At 43.9% G+C, this 14987-nt stretch overlaps 1 protein-coding gene across 3 annotated transcripts in view; it reads right to left on the reverse strand.

The window, feature by feature from the left end:
* Positions 1-14987, reverse strand: part of lpin2 (lipin 2) — a 45571-nt gene that overhangs the window by 1092 nt on the left and 29492 nt on the right. For all 3 annotated transcript variants that reach the window (XM_083781173.1, XM_083781172.1, XM_083781174.1), the window contains exons 12-19: positions 14399-14491; positions 14047-14129; positions 11903-12065; positions 10262-10410; positions 4703-4789; positions 3586-3738; positions 2379-2493; positions 1263-1366 (exon numbers count right to left, since the gene is read on the reverse strand). In XM_083781173.1, the coding sequence (XP_083637299.1) occupies positions 1263-1366; positions 2379-2493; positions 3586-3738; positions 4703-4789; positions 10262-10410; positions 11903-12065; positions 14047-14129; positions 14399-14491 (947 nt within the window). The remainder of the gene's footprint in view (positions 1-1262; positions 1367-2378; positions 2494-3585; positions 3739-4702; positions 4790-10261; positions 10411-11902; positions 12066-14046; positions 14130-14398; positions 14492-14987) is intronic.

The following is a 14987-nucleotide window of genomic DNA, read 5'->3' on the forward strand; positions in this document are numbered from 1 at the left end:
AGCGCTCTTTTGTTCATGATAAAGCGATGCCAAGCGAGATCATGATGATGAGTAAGTTTCATATATTATCGACAAATGTCACTGTTTTTCCACCATCTGTTTGGCCAACACATGAGGGAATGATCGTTTTTCTCCCCGACTAACACGGCTCAGGTGGCGGTCACAATATCTCGCCACTTGTGGGCGTAGAATATGTGCACAATCTGTCCTTGGCCAAGAAGACCACAATGATGGACTGATGGTCCATAGACTGCAGTGTAACAGCTCTGTCAGAGGTGCATGATATGTCTGAAATAATGAGGTGGCTAAATGTGGCTTACCCTCCATTACCTGTCTAGACATTGCCTGGCCTTGTCAACGCCATACCCACCTCTCCAGCATGTTGTCATTGAACAGAACCAATTAGTGCTTGTGGAAAACTGCACAAACTTACTCATATGGAATAGTGTGTGAACTGTGAAGTGGTGAAAAATCTTCTGTCTAGGATAGAAGTTTGTATTTCCGACTTTCTAATATATTTAAGGCACACTGGACTCATTTTTCGGAAAACCGATGGAGAAACGCTGCTAAAAATCTGACACGTGAACCCTTGCTTGGGTCCCTATTTTGGGGAGAACACTGGACTTAAATAGCAGATGTACAGCCTCACAACGAGATGCACTGTGAGCTGTAGATCGTGGGCCATTCCTTTCGGCAAAAGATAAAGGAGCCGACGTATAGAGCCTTGAGGGACTGCAGTCAAGTGGCCTAAGGGCTTCAGTGGTTGAGGCTCATTTATTATTAATAACCCAATGAAACCCTGATAAAGGACTCGATCATACTGTACTTGACACGAACGTTCAACGATCCCTGGCTAGTACACGTAGAAGCAGTCTCTCTCCCAAGAAACACAAGTCAAGGCTAAGCCAAGGCAACGTCTCAGTTGGATGGAATGGTTGGATGAGGTGTGGATAGATGACGATAATGTTCATGAACTGTGATGAACCGAGTATTTATGTTGGCTTAATTCCTTCACTAAAACGGTTGCAGGCGTTAGTTCCGACATACCAAAGAGTCCGACCGTCATTAGTCCGCCACCGTACCCAGACACTAACCGAACCCTAACCGCACGCGGACGCCGCGGGTGATTTGTAACCGGCCGGCCACGGGTGATTTGTAACGCATGTTCGACTTTCGGTATGCGCTGGCAACCCCTACTAAATAATCAACTGATCCTAAGCGGACAGATGACGTGTGCATGGATGGAGTCGGTGGACACTTACGAGGACTTGTTGCCTTTGGTCTGCTCCTGGATCAGCTCTCCCTTGGGGTTGACCGTGAAGATCCTGCACTCGGGAACTCCCACCTCCTTATAGGCAAAGACATCCTGGACAGGCAGACAGAAGGGTTAATTTGTTTTTTTTAAAGGATCACATCACATTAGTCAGACCTACGTATGCAGTGGTACAGACTAACATTGACCACAGGTTTCCTGTTTGTGCTCCGCCTGATGTGAGTAATGGTGAAATGACTAGACTATACGTCTTAGATGGTGAGTGAGTGTGTGTGTGTGTGTGTGTGTGTGTGTGTGTGTGTGTGTGTGTGTGTGTGTGTGTGTGTGTGTGTGTGTGTGTTGGGGGTTACAGGCTCCCTCCTGTGTTCCAACAGGGTGTTGGTGTTTTTGCAGCTGAAGATGAGACAGCGTACCCAGCTTGAGCTCCCTACCACGCATGAGGCCACACGGGGCCACGGTCCATCAATGACCTCAGCCTAAAGGGTCCAGCCTCTGCCTAAAGCATCGTTTCATACTGTACAATATTATGATTATTGGTCAATCAGATGCGTCATGTTTGTTGAACTAGTACACCCAGGGAGCAGGGTTTACTGAGATGTTTAGATCACTCTCAGAAATGTCTATTTCTATGTACGTAGAGCGAGATTTAAAAGTGTTCATTGAGAGACACTTATTTTGGGACGTGAATGATGTGAATTATGAGTTTTCTTTTTTTATTGATTCAGATCAGAACGTTCTCTCTAATATGTACCGTACAGCAGCATTTTCCGTCACTAGGCAACGCTCGCCGTATTTGCCTTTTGACGATCTTTGGCTGCGCTTCTCTCGGAATGGAGGTTCAGATTGAGGTGACGGAACAGAACACAGGACGGTGTTTGTTTCAATTATTTCAACTTGTATCGGCAACAGATCATATGGAGCTTCAGGCAGGCTTTCAATAACCACACCAGCAATTCCAGTCACCTTCAACAGTGATTGCTACAAGCATATTTTGTTAGAGGTATACCAGCTAATAAATAAAAACAAACAGAAGAGAGAGAGGTACGCAGTGGACAGACACGTGGGGCCAAGGCTCCATGCCTCCGTACAGGTATTATTGACTCACATTGGTTCTGTTCCCGAAGGCAGCGTGGAACGGCTGCTTGTTGTGCTGGAACAGGTTCTTGATGTCCGTAAGGCATTCGATCTTAAAGAGTTCGGGTTTCTTCTCAATGACCTCCCTGCGAGAAGCAAGCAGACAATTAAATTAGATCAACACGCCACGCCACATGAGCTAATCCCCCTCCAGGCATTACCACACAATAACATTTATTTTTTATTTATTAACAATTTCAAAACTTGTTTCAGGCCTGGGAAAACCGTTTTTCTTTAGAAACATGTCCAGGAATTCCATGACCAGGGGAACCCTGCCCCCCCCCCCCCCTCACAGTTTGACTTGATAATGACTTGGCAAAAGATGGATCCGAGCAGTGGAACAGGGAGATGTTTAAAATGTGAATGAGTTCTGGGAGGTGCTGAAATCCAGAGCCATCTTGAGGTTAGAATACCGACTTGGAGGATCAAGAACATTAACATGCTGAACACGGCACAAATGTTAAAATAAAAAGTGTGTGAAAGTGGACCCAAAATGGATTGCGGGTTCATTTCCGGTCCGTGGCTAATACACTCAGTTGAGTTAACATGTAGGGTTTAACTGTGTGTACTGTATGCCTTAGCAATGGTATGATTTTCAGACAGTGTCGTTAACCCATTCTCGGCGGGAACCCCTTTTGGTGTTTTAAGCATTATGTTAAGCTTCAGCTATTGAAAAATAGCAGATCTACAAGCTCAAGCTACGAGCTTGTACTGTAGGTCTGCTATGTAGTGAAAATGTAGTGCAAATCTTTAAATATATATTCTTTCAGAGCCAACGTTTCTAACTCAAATCTTTGCTTCAGGAACAACATATTTTCAGATGGAGGTCGGCGCCCAATTACATATATGTGTTGGGGTCCTTGACATGAAAATGTTTGAGAACCACCGACATAGAAACATAGGGTTTTTCAGAAAACTGTCATTGATTTAGAAGACATTTTGTAGAATCGTCCCCAGATCAAAATGGGGGCGGGAACCCCTTTTGGTGTTAGCATTGTGTTATGCTTTAGCTATTGAAAAATAGCAGATCTGTAGGTCTGCTATTTTTGGAGAAAAAAAATCGAAGAACGACTGACATAGAAACGTGGCTTTTTCAGAAAACTGTCATTTTCAAACAGACATTTTTTTAGAATCTGATCTCAGGTCAGAATGGGTCAACAGATGAAACACCACCTCACCTGTGGAAGGCAGAGAAGAGGCTGCTGGGGGACAGCATGAGCGGGCCTCGGGGGAGGATGGTGCCCTCGTCGTTGACCCATTGCAGGTAGCCGCGCGTCATGTGGGCCATGCCGATGGCGCGCGCCGAGCAGTACAGGAACTTGTAGCCGTTCCTGAACCAAAAGGGAAAGAAAGGCATGGCCGCTCATTAGGCTGGCCTGGCTGTCACTTAATGGGAGTTCCATAATGAAGGCAGAGAATAGCCCCATCGCCCATGGAGTGTGTCATAGGTCAGGGAAGTGTGTATAAAGGCACGACCAATGGGGGGTTCATGAGCTAATTGAAGGCAGTACCAGAACATTAAAGGACCTATAACATAAAATTCAACTTTTTCAATTTCTTTTGTGTTTTTGGAGCTCCCATGTGTGTTTTCTATCCCCACAAATAACCAATTTTGAACAATCAGGCTTTCATGTCATATGGGTGTTTTAATGGAAATTGCTCTCAGGAACAGCTCGACAGATTTTGGCCTCATCGTGATGTCATCAATGTCACCCTACTTTGTATAATTCCTCCATTTCTTCAGTCTTCAGTTCCAAATTTGCATTTCCACTTGTTTTCAATGTCCACCATTGTTGATTTTCCAAGCTGGCATGGAATGGAAACAAGCCTGGTTTTATCTAGCATCAGTATTATAATGACTCAAATATTAAATAATCTGCATATCAGCACCCCCACCACCTCAGGACATGGTGGTACTGCAGCTAAAACTGCTTTCAAAGTCCAGGAAGAAATGACAAGGCCTGGTTATATCAGAGTGGTGATTGAGGCTCAAACCATTAGAAATAACTTTGAGGGACATAGACAATATGATTATTAAATATTAAAAGCAGTTTTAAAATGCATGTTATTTGCGCTTTAACATTACAGTTAGAAGAGCCTATTTATTATTCTTATGTTCTCTGAAAGACGATTATGAGATTCTTCAGAGAGCACAAATTTAAGGATACAAAATAATCTGCATTAAAAAGAATAAGAATGACTGCCACCTGGATCATTTTATTTGTTCATGATTATAGACCACTAAACAATTACACATTATTTATTTTTTGATATAAACTGTTTGTCTGTACGTACTCGGCTACTGAGTGGTAGAGCTTGGCGATCCCCTGGTGGGTCCAGTCTTTCCCCAGCTGTGGCAGGATCTGTCCGAACACGTCCGACCTGAGAAGATACACAGAGATGCAAAAAAACACATCACCGACTGGACCATTGGCTTATTATTCTCACCCGGGTTCCAAGCCTGTCACCTCTCAGGTGTATGTGTGTGTGTGTGTGTGTGTGAGAGAATTGTCAGTCATGGAATTGGAGAAACAGTCGGAGTTAGTGGAGGATGAAGGAAATTAAAAGTGAGTTTAGAAGTAGAGTCCAGCCCCCTTTCCCCAGCTGGTCCCTCAAAACAACTGGAAGACACTGATTATTTTCCCAATGAGATTCTTTTCAGTCGCTCTGACTCTAGAGAGCACCGAAGTCTGACGTCAATATCGGTAGAGGGCGCAAATCCACAGGGTTCATGTACTTTTTATTTTGCATTAGATCGCCTCATATAATAACTGTGTTTGAAAAATAAACAAATCATCCAGGCAGCTTCACACTCATGAAGAATCAACTGACTGAGAGAAAACGCTGTTGTTACGGCTACTCAATTAGTTAATACAGTGACTGACTGTCGCAAGCGATACAGAGACACCTCCCCGACAATAACCCAGAGACAGCTTGTTTATTTTTGAACCACTACGCTTATATGAAACGATTTAAAGATGAGCCCATGTTATCCTCCATAGAGAAATTACTTCCATGAACCAGGGGAATCGAGGGGACAAGCAAGTGACGTCAGGTCTTTGGTCAGCTCTATGTATATTACAGGGATGTCAAACTTATTTCAAAGGGGGCCATATTAGAAAATATGAAATCACCCAAAGGGCCACCTACTACTAATAACCAGACGTGCAAAGTAAAATGAAAGGTAAATGAAATAAAATAGCCTTTCGTTGACCCCTTCAGAATGAGAGAACAAGCCACAAGGAATCCTGACAAACTATACTATAATTTTTATTCATCTGTAATGTCCCAAACAATTCTTCCCCGGGCCGCACTCTGGACACCCCTGATGTGTATGATGATATCTTGAATTCTATGGGCCGACTTTTAATATACCCACAGTACAAAAGCCATAGTAATAATAATATTCACACCACTGTACTTAAATCTAATTAAAAAGAAGCAAGGGAACCACTAACATACCCATCATCACCAGGTGCATCAGCTACCACACACACACACACACACACACACACACACACACACTTTTTCTCCTGAAACGTGGTCTCAGGTGTACCGTACCGTACGTCACCAAACTGGGCAGGAGGACTACGCTGAACTCCGTGGCAGTAACCACTACCGCTGTTCAAAGGATGTCACAAAAAACGTCAAAAAGTCTGGCTTTGTTTCATGTGAAATAAGAAGAAGATTATGAAACCTCCCGTTAATGAGGACGGTTCCTGTGGCGGGGGCGGGGCTGTGCCTCAGCCTTCAACATTCACACCAAACACACAGAAATGTAAATGACCTCATTATGGAGAATGTGCTTCTCAGCCTGCTTTACCAAAAGACAGCTACTCATCGCACACACACACACACACACAGTCACACACACACACACACACACACACCCCCAAGGGTTCACCAGCATAACCCATTCTGAACGGGCACCCATTTTGGTGTCGGTATCATGTTATGCTTTAGCTATTGAAAAATAGCAGATCTACAAGCTCATATCGCGCCACCGAGTGGCGCGATACGAGCTTGTAGGTCTGCTATTTTTTGAAAAATCGAAGAGCGACTGACATTTCTAGAATCTGATCTCATTCTGATCTCAGTGTGTGTCCAGTGGAAACCTTGTATGAATCTGATCTCAGGTCAGAATGGGTTCATCAGACCAGTGTGTGTCCAGTGGAAACCTCGTATGAATCTGATGTCAGGTCAGAATGGGATAATAAGCAGCAGTCAGTCACCCTTGGTCCGTTTGATGCTGTTCATCTATAAGCGTCACAGAGTGGGTGTCAGGAGCGGACAGCACTGGAGCGGACGTTGATTTGGCGAGCAGGCCAAATGCAAGACAGGGCTATAAAAAGCTTCCACGTCATGTTAAACGCTGTGGTACTTACTGTGTGCATAATGTGCCCGTTATATTAACATTTGGTGTGTATTATGTATATAGTTTTTTTGGTTTCTTTATCCCAGGCTTTATTGCACCTACTGTATACCCTTGGGTTTTGTTTGTAGTTTCTACTTTGTTCTCTTATATGTTAATATTACATCAGAATTTTTCTGTTCTTCTGTTTTATTGCCAGAGTTTTGCTTGATGTATTGGTGAAAATAAAGGGAAGCTCCGCACACTCAATCTGCGCACAATCGGTTTATTTTTTTGCAAGCTTTCGGTCTACTGACCTTCTTCAGATGCGATATTTTACTTTGCACAATCGGTTTATTTTTTTGCAAGCTTTCGGTCTACTGACCTTCTTCAGATGCCTGAAGAAGGTCAGTAGACCGAAAGCTTGCAAAAAAATAAACCGATTGTGCGCAGATTGAGTGTGCGGAGCTTCCCTTTATTTTCCCTCATATTCCTTTTGTGGCTCCAGCACCTCCCTAAAGTTTTTTTCAGCAGATGAGCGGTGGTCCCTCTTCTATTTTCGCTTGATGTATTGGTGAAATGAGTAACCACAGACACAGATATATACATTTTTTAAATGTTATTAATTGGTGTGCACTGAAAGTTTTCTGAACAGATCAGATTAACCCATTCTGACCTGAGATCAGATTCTAAAAATGTCTATTACATCCTGACAGTTTCATTATTAACCCATTCTGACCTGAGATCAGATTCTAAAAGTGTCTTCGATTTTTCAAAAATAGCAGACCTACAAGCTCGTATCGCGCCACTCGGTGGCGCGATATGAGCTTGTAGATCTGCTATTTTTCAATAGCTAAAGCATAACATGATGCCAACACCAAAATGGGTGCCCGGTCAGAATGGGTTAAAATGTCTGGGTTAAAATGTCTGGGTTCCCACCTACTCACTCACCTGCAGTGACAGGAGTGGCACCAACATGTGGTGATTTGATTGGATAACGGGGGCACTCCCTTATTATAAAAGTACAAACGTTTGTGTATGTTCATCACATGACCTGATGAAGATCAAATAGATGGAAACGTTGTCAGATTTCTCAATAAAGAAAGTCTCTTTGTACCCGTGGTGTGCAACAGGGCTCCATCCATCATCTACTGTATCTACTGTATATACTGTAACCGTGGCGTGCAACAGGTATTTTTCATGTGTCTATGAGGTGACAGTACTTCATTAAGACACCCTGGAGTCGTTTTTATGTGCAATGGTGTATTAACTTTGTATTTAGGATTTCTTCCTGGAGGCTGAACCCTTGACAGTCAAACGGGCCAATGAACAGCCCCTCCCCCTTTATCATACAACTACAGCTGTGGGTGCGGCTTCAGTTCAGGTGCATCACCACCCATCACCACCCACCAGGCAAACCAGGCATACTTAATGAACAGGTGGGCGTGTCCAGTGTCCACGTAAAAGCATGATTTTAACAAATACTGTACACTTTTTGGAAAAAGTTATTCCTCCTTATATTATAATAATACCTGATGATCATGTTTTAGGGTGGGAAAAAAAAATTGTGGCACTCCATCTTTAACCCATTCTGAACGGGAACCCATTTTGGTGTTAGCATCATGTCGTGCTTTAGCTATTGAAAAATAGCAGATCTACAAGCTCATAGCGCGCCACCGAGTGGCGCGCTACGAGCTTGTAGGTCTGCTATTTTTTTTTTAATCGAAGAACGACTGACATTTTTTAGAATCTGATCTCAGGTCAGAATGGGTTAATCAGACCAGTGTGTGTCCAGTGGAAACCTCGTATGAATCTGATCTCAGGTCAGAATGGGTTAACAAATACTGTACACTTTTTGGAAAGTTATTCCTCCTTATATTATAATAATACCTGATGATCATGTTTTAGGGTGGAAAAAAATGGTGGCACTCCATCTTTAACTCCATCTCTACCGCTAGCTCCCAGTAGTGCCAGCATAAGCGTTCACTTTAAAAGACGGACCTGGGATATGACGCCACCTAGCGTCGGCATGCGTATACGGACTTGGGGGGAAAAGAGTTGAAGGGCTTGGGAGGAGGTGCATACTTTTGTCAACTCGTTGGTAAAAGTGGACGGGATGTTCTGTCCGAGGAGGAGAATAATGGTGGAAGAATTGATTTGTGAGATAGGAAAAAAATGTTATAGAAAGAACATGACTCACTGTTAAAATCAAATACATTCTGTATTACAAGGCTTAATCATCAAATGAAGGGGCCGAGTTTCAGTGTGTGAGCAACATATCGACTTTTAACCCGGGAACCCCTTTTGGTGTTTTAAAGCATTATGTTATACTTTAGCTATTGAAAAATAGCAGATCTACACGCTCAGTAGCTTGTAGGTCTGCTGTTTTTGAAAGATCGTGAAAATGTGGCGCAAATCTTTGAATATATTCTCTTTTAGAGCGAACGTTTTTCTTGCTTCTGGAAGGTCCCTGGAACAACATGTTTTCAGATGGGAGTCGGCGGCCAAAAACATATATTTGGGGGTTGTTGACATGGAAACGTTTGAGAACGACTGACATAGAAACATGGGTTTTCAGAAAACCTTAGAAGACATTTTTAGAATCTTCCTCAGGTCGAAATGGGTTAAGATTAAGAACACATAATGTCACTGCGCTGTGTGTGTGCCCCCACAAAAGCACCGGTGGCCTTCATATCCTCCATGTAATCTGGGATTTCGATTCATAAAAGCGGTCGCTAGAACAGTACAGTATTTGATGACGATCCAAGGCCAATTAGATGTGTGCGTCACAAAGGAGGACGGATGGATATTACTGTAAATGATCGCACTGTACAGACCAGTATTTCTTGAACAATGCCTCTGTAAAAGGTTTCTATTTCAAAACCGCTCTCAAAGAGCACCTACGGACAGCTGCAATTCAAAACTGGCACCCGTAAAAAAAAGCCCCCTGTTTTTCCCTTATTTTACTTGTTTTAATTTTTTACGTTTTCATAAAATGATACATTTGTACGTCATTAAATGTTCTGATGTATTGCAAATGGAGGACCCTGCTGTAAACAAGTCTTAGTGCTTTAGCATGGTTTAGTCCACAAAGCAGCACTTTCTGTACTAGTGACCTGTGCTTTTGTTTGATCCATTCTACATACTGTGAAATAAAATGTCACAAAAATCAATCAATAAAGGGTGTCCATTTTGGAGCAGCACGCACGTACTTGGTTTAGCAGATAAAGCAAATAAAGCAAATAAATAAAGCCTATGTTTTGGAGATAAAGCCAGAGAGGCCAGAGTGAGATGGTTTGGACACGTACAGAGTATATCTGTAGAGGGATGTTGAGGTTGGAACTGGCAGGCAGGAGGCCTAGAAGAGGAAGAAGACCCAAGAGGACATTTATGGATGTAGTGAAAGAGGACGTGAAGTTAGAGAAGAGGAGGCAGAGGAAGGACAGGGTGAGATGGAGGGCTGATGACCCCCTGGAGGGAAAAGTAGCATTAGATGCACGTACTTGGTGATGGTGCCGTCGATGTCGGAGATGATGACCTTGTCGTCCCAGTTCCACAGGTAGATGGTGCCCTCGCAGCGACACGTGCCCTGGTACTGCGTGGTGATGCTGAACGTCACGTCGTTGGGCCCTTCCTTCAGCTTGAGACTGGTCTGGTGGAGGAGGAGGAGGATACAAGAGTTATTAACCCATTCTGACCTGAGATCAGATTCTAAAAATGTCTATTACATCCTGACAGTTTCATTATTAACCCATTCTGACCTGAGATCAAGATTCTAAAAATGTCTATTACATCCTGACAGTTTCATTATTAATTTATTCCTTCAGCTTGAGACTGGTCTGGTGGAGGAGGAGGAGGAAACAAGAGGGTTATTAATTTATTCCTTCAGTGTTGTTTTCGTCGACTAAAACTATGACGAAAAAAGTTTGTCGACTACCTTTTTTCACTGACGAAAACTAAATGGAAACTAAATAAAAGCTAAGCTATGATGACTAAGACTGACAATTGTGTCAACAAATACAAACTAGACTAAAATGTTAGGAGGGGACTAGTGGACAAGAGATCCAGTATAAGTCATTTTACACTTGGTTGCATGCTGAAAATAGCCAATCTACAAGCTCACAACTTGTTGTTGTGAGCTTGTAAAACAAACATATACAATTATACATTCGTACCGTACATGGTTAAAAACTGCTATTTTTCAATAGCTAAAGCACGACATGATGCCAACACCAAAATGGGTGCCCGTTCAGAATGGGTTAAAGAAACATACGGTAAGGTTTTTCAGAAAACTGTCAGGAAGACATTTGTAGAATCTGTTCTCTTCTCAATGGGTTATGGTAGGATTAGTGATGCAAATGGAGTTTTGAAGCCACCTAGAGGCTTGTATTGGAATGAACAGTGACTGGGTCAGTGCTAGCTTTGACCAGGAGAGGGTGCTCTAGTCCAATCTAGCAAACAGATCAAACAGCAGTGGTGGAAAAAGTACTCAATTGTTTTACTTGAGTAAAATAATCAATACTGCAATGTAGAACTACTCTGTTACAAGTAAAAGTCCCGGAGTTCCAAATGTACTTGGGTGAAAGTACAAAAGTGTTGGCTTCAAAATGTACTTAAAAGTACCAAAAGTAGAAAGTACTCACTATGCAGAATGTCCCATTTCAAGTTTTCAAATGTATAAAATAAAACTTTTGAAAATAGCCGATCTACAAGCTCACAATGCAACGCATTGTGAGCTTGTAGAAAATTGTAAATGTACTTTCCACCACTGTTTACTAGTTAGTAACCAGCTGGTGGTTAGAGTGTCCGCCCTGAGACTGGGAGGTCGGGGTTCAATCCCCGGCCGGGTCATACCAAAGACTCTGCTTGACACTCAGCATCAAGGGTTGGATTGGGGGTAAATTCCTGCGACATACTAGCGTCATGTCCAGGGGGTGTACTTGAACATCAAGCTGCCTCACGCTACAGAAACAGGAGATAGGCTCCTGCCCTTTGGGCCTCATGGCTCTGCAAGGCTACTTACTTACTAGTATAGCCTGCCAGTGTGATCCGAGGACCAAAAAAAAGCGTGTGTGAGCCAAGAGACAATTCCATGTCAGTCAGACGGCCGTTTATCCCCCCAGAGCAGGTTCACTTAAACTCACTATCTGATTGGAGGAGAGACGCAGCGACTTCCTGTAGGCGTGTGGGGTCGTGGGGTGGTTGGAGGGAGGGGCGTCCAGCGGCTGCAGGCGCTCCTGACAGGACGACACGGCGCTGACCTCCAGGTCACCCTCGTCACTGGACGAGTCCGTTGGCTTAGGAGGCCTGCAGGAAACACGGTCAGGTCAAATTAACACCCAAATGTCTTCTAAATCCTAATGTTGCGTTAACACGAGGCATGTGCAAAGACGCAAAGATCGCAGCATAATTTGTTGCGATGTTTGCTTTGTAAAATCTGTTGCTCACACGTTGGTGTCATCAAGCGTGCACGTCCGTAGTGTGCGTCGGAGGCGCGGCGGCCCGGCAGGGGAGACGAGAGGCGAGGGAGGGAATACAAAAAACGTGCAGCTACAGTTGTAGCTTTGTAGTTTTGCATCTGGTAGTTGAACCCAGCTCTAGCCTGGCGTAGCCAGCTTTCATCTGCCTTTGCAATGCATATTGCCCCAGGCGGATAAAGTCTGATTAAGTCTGGCCCCTCTCAATTGTGGGAGGACTTCATGGCTGAAGTGGTGACGAGCCAACCAGATTCGTCTGGTAACCAGGCTATGACCAACCACGGCCGAGTATGCGAATATGGGGCGGGAAATTGCAGGAAAAGGTATTAGTATCGCTACGCGAGGCTAAGCCAGCTCAGATTACATTTGTAGCTTTTGCAGCAGCAACAGACATGGGGTACATCTTTGTGTCGCTGGCTTCCATAGAGAATGGTAGACTGTATCTTTGCATCTGCCCGTGTGAACGCAGCATAAGAATTCTCTCTAAAAATGACACGGATGCTTTCCCGGTTTTAACGAGTCAACGCTCGGTATGCATTTTCCGCTTGCAGAAATACTACACACCAACTACTGTTCCTTTTTTGACTTTTGAGTTATTATTGTACGTGTTAAGTAAAGTGTGCCTCTCATCCAGTGAGATGTATGAGCCTGTGTCACAGTGACATGGCCTCGATAACGTTCAAATGGTCACTGGACTCATTTGACTGTTACTGTACAAGTGTCAATAACCCTGGATATCCCTGGGTGGTGTGGGGTGACTTACGTCACTGTTTCATGCCATAATTACAGGATGATATATAATTACAGGATGACTACAGAGCTGACAATGAGGTTATATCTTCCTGCCTCAAAGCAGACCAGAGGTAGAAAACTGTCGTTCCCTGATGTCATCGCTAGGGACACATGCAGCAGTAAACTGTCGTTCCCTGATGTCATCGCTATAGGGACACATGCAGCAGTAAACTGTCGTTCCCTGATGTCATCGCTAGGGACACATGCAGCAGTAAACTGTCGTTCCCTGATGTCATCGCTAGGGACACATGCAGCAGTAAACTGTCGTTCCCTGATGTCATCGCTAGGGACACATGCAGCAGTAAACTGTCGTTCCCTGATGTCATCGCTATAGGGACACATGCAGCAGTAAACTGTCGTTCCCTGATGTCATCGCTAGGGACACATGCAGCAGTAAACTGTCGTTCCCTGATGTCATCGCTAGGGACACATGCAGCAGTAAACTGTCGTTCCCTGATGTCATCGCTAGGGACACATGCAGCAGTAAACTGTCGTTCCCTGATGTCATCGCTAGGGACACATGCAGCAGTAAGCAGGAACTGGGGATGGCAATGAAGGACCGGAAAGTCCGGCATGGCATTGTGAAATCCATGATCTCGACCGCGGTCGAAAAATTAGGACGATGACAGGATGTTCATGGGAACTAAATGTTTTTTTTTTTTGTAAATCTTTGTTAAAAGTAAAAACATAGGCTTAGTCCATCAAATTTAAGAACAACATACATTTTAATTTGAATTATAGGCATAGTGTGGGGGAAAGGTCGACTGCTAAGGGCTTGCTATAATTGTGCAGAGTGTGAAAATAGAGTTACAATTAGGTCGCAACATGTCAGGCTGCAATGTGTTGTGACCTTGTGAGTTTGTAGATCAGCTGTGTGGTGCGCAAAGCCACTTCTTATATACTAAATACGTAGTTGTGGGGAGGTGGGGTGGGGTGGTCCTTGAGAATTGCTCCAATAGTGGTCCAGGGCTAAAATTTAAGTATTTTTTAAAAACAAACGCTGAGAACCATTGACTTACGCCAAGACAAGGCTGGTCGGAGACATGGAGGCTCCATCCTCCCCCAGCCCAGACTCCTCTTTAGTTTCCATCTTGGAATCCGACTGGTTTAGAGAAGAGGAAGACAAAGCATGTCAGATCACAGCAGGTGTGTTCCAGTTAAGTAAGGGCAAAATGAAAATGTGCTAATGCTTATATAACATAAACTCTGTCGAGCGACTGTGTATAAATCAGCTTAAAATGGTTTCATCTCATCGCAAATCTTCAGACCAAATGCTTATACAGTATTGAGGCCTAACAACAGAAGGCTGAACACCAGATATTAAAGTTTTGTGGTTCCTGTTCATATAGTATAGGTCTCTACTCTGCCTACCTGTTTGATTGTGCTATCCGCCCTCTTTCTCCAGAACCACCAGCGTCCTGACTTCTTTGGCAGTTTCTCCTTCACCCAGGCTTCTTCTGTAGCCTGCAAAGTCCAAGAACAGTGTTGTTAGCACACAATGTGGGGGCTACGGCTCCCAGGGGGGCCAATTGCTCAAGCTCACAACGCGATGCAATGTGATGCGTTGTGAGCTGGCATTGGCTATTGTCACGGTCCAACACAGTACTCGACCATGCCTTCACTATGTTTGGCACCAAAAAGCTCACAACGCGATGCAATGTGATGCGTTGTGAGCTGGCATTGGCTATTGTCACGGTCCAACACAGTACTCGACCATGCCTTCACTGTGTTGGCACCAAAGTTGTGGAACAAACTTCCGTAGAAAAAAGCAGGGGCTCGCAGGTTCGCAACTCACTTTTGATTGAATGCTCCAAAATGGTATCTGAAGCGACACAAACTTCCCTAAGCATTAAGTCTGCCTCCACCATAGGGATATTAGTTTGTTTAGTTTCCTCTGTGACTCTTTGTAAATTTCCTCTGGCTGTGCCCGAGGAAGTGCAATAGCAGGATGGGGGGCGCA

Source organism: Protomyctophum parallelum (genome assembly GCF_964188405.1).
Source record: "Protomyctophum parallelum genome assembly, chromosome: 14".
NCBI lineage: Eukaryota > Metazoa > Chordata > Actinopteri > Myctophiformes > Myctophidae > Protomyctophum > Protomyctophum parallelum.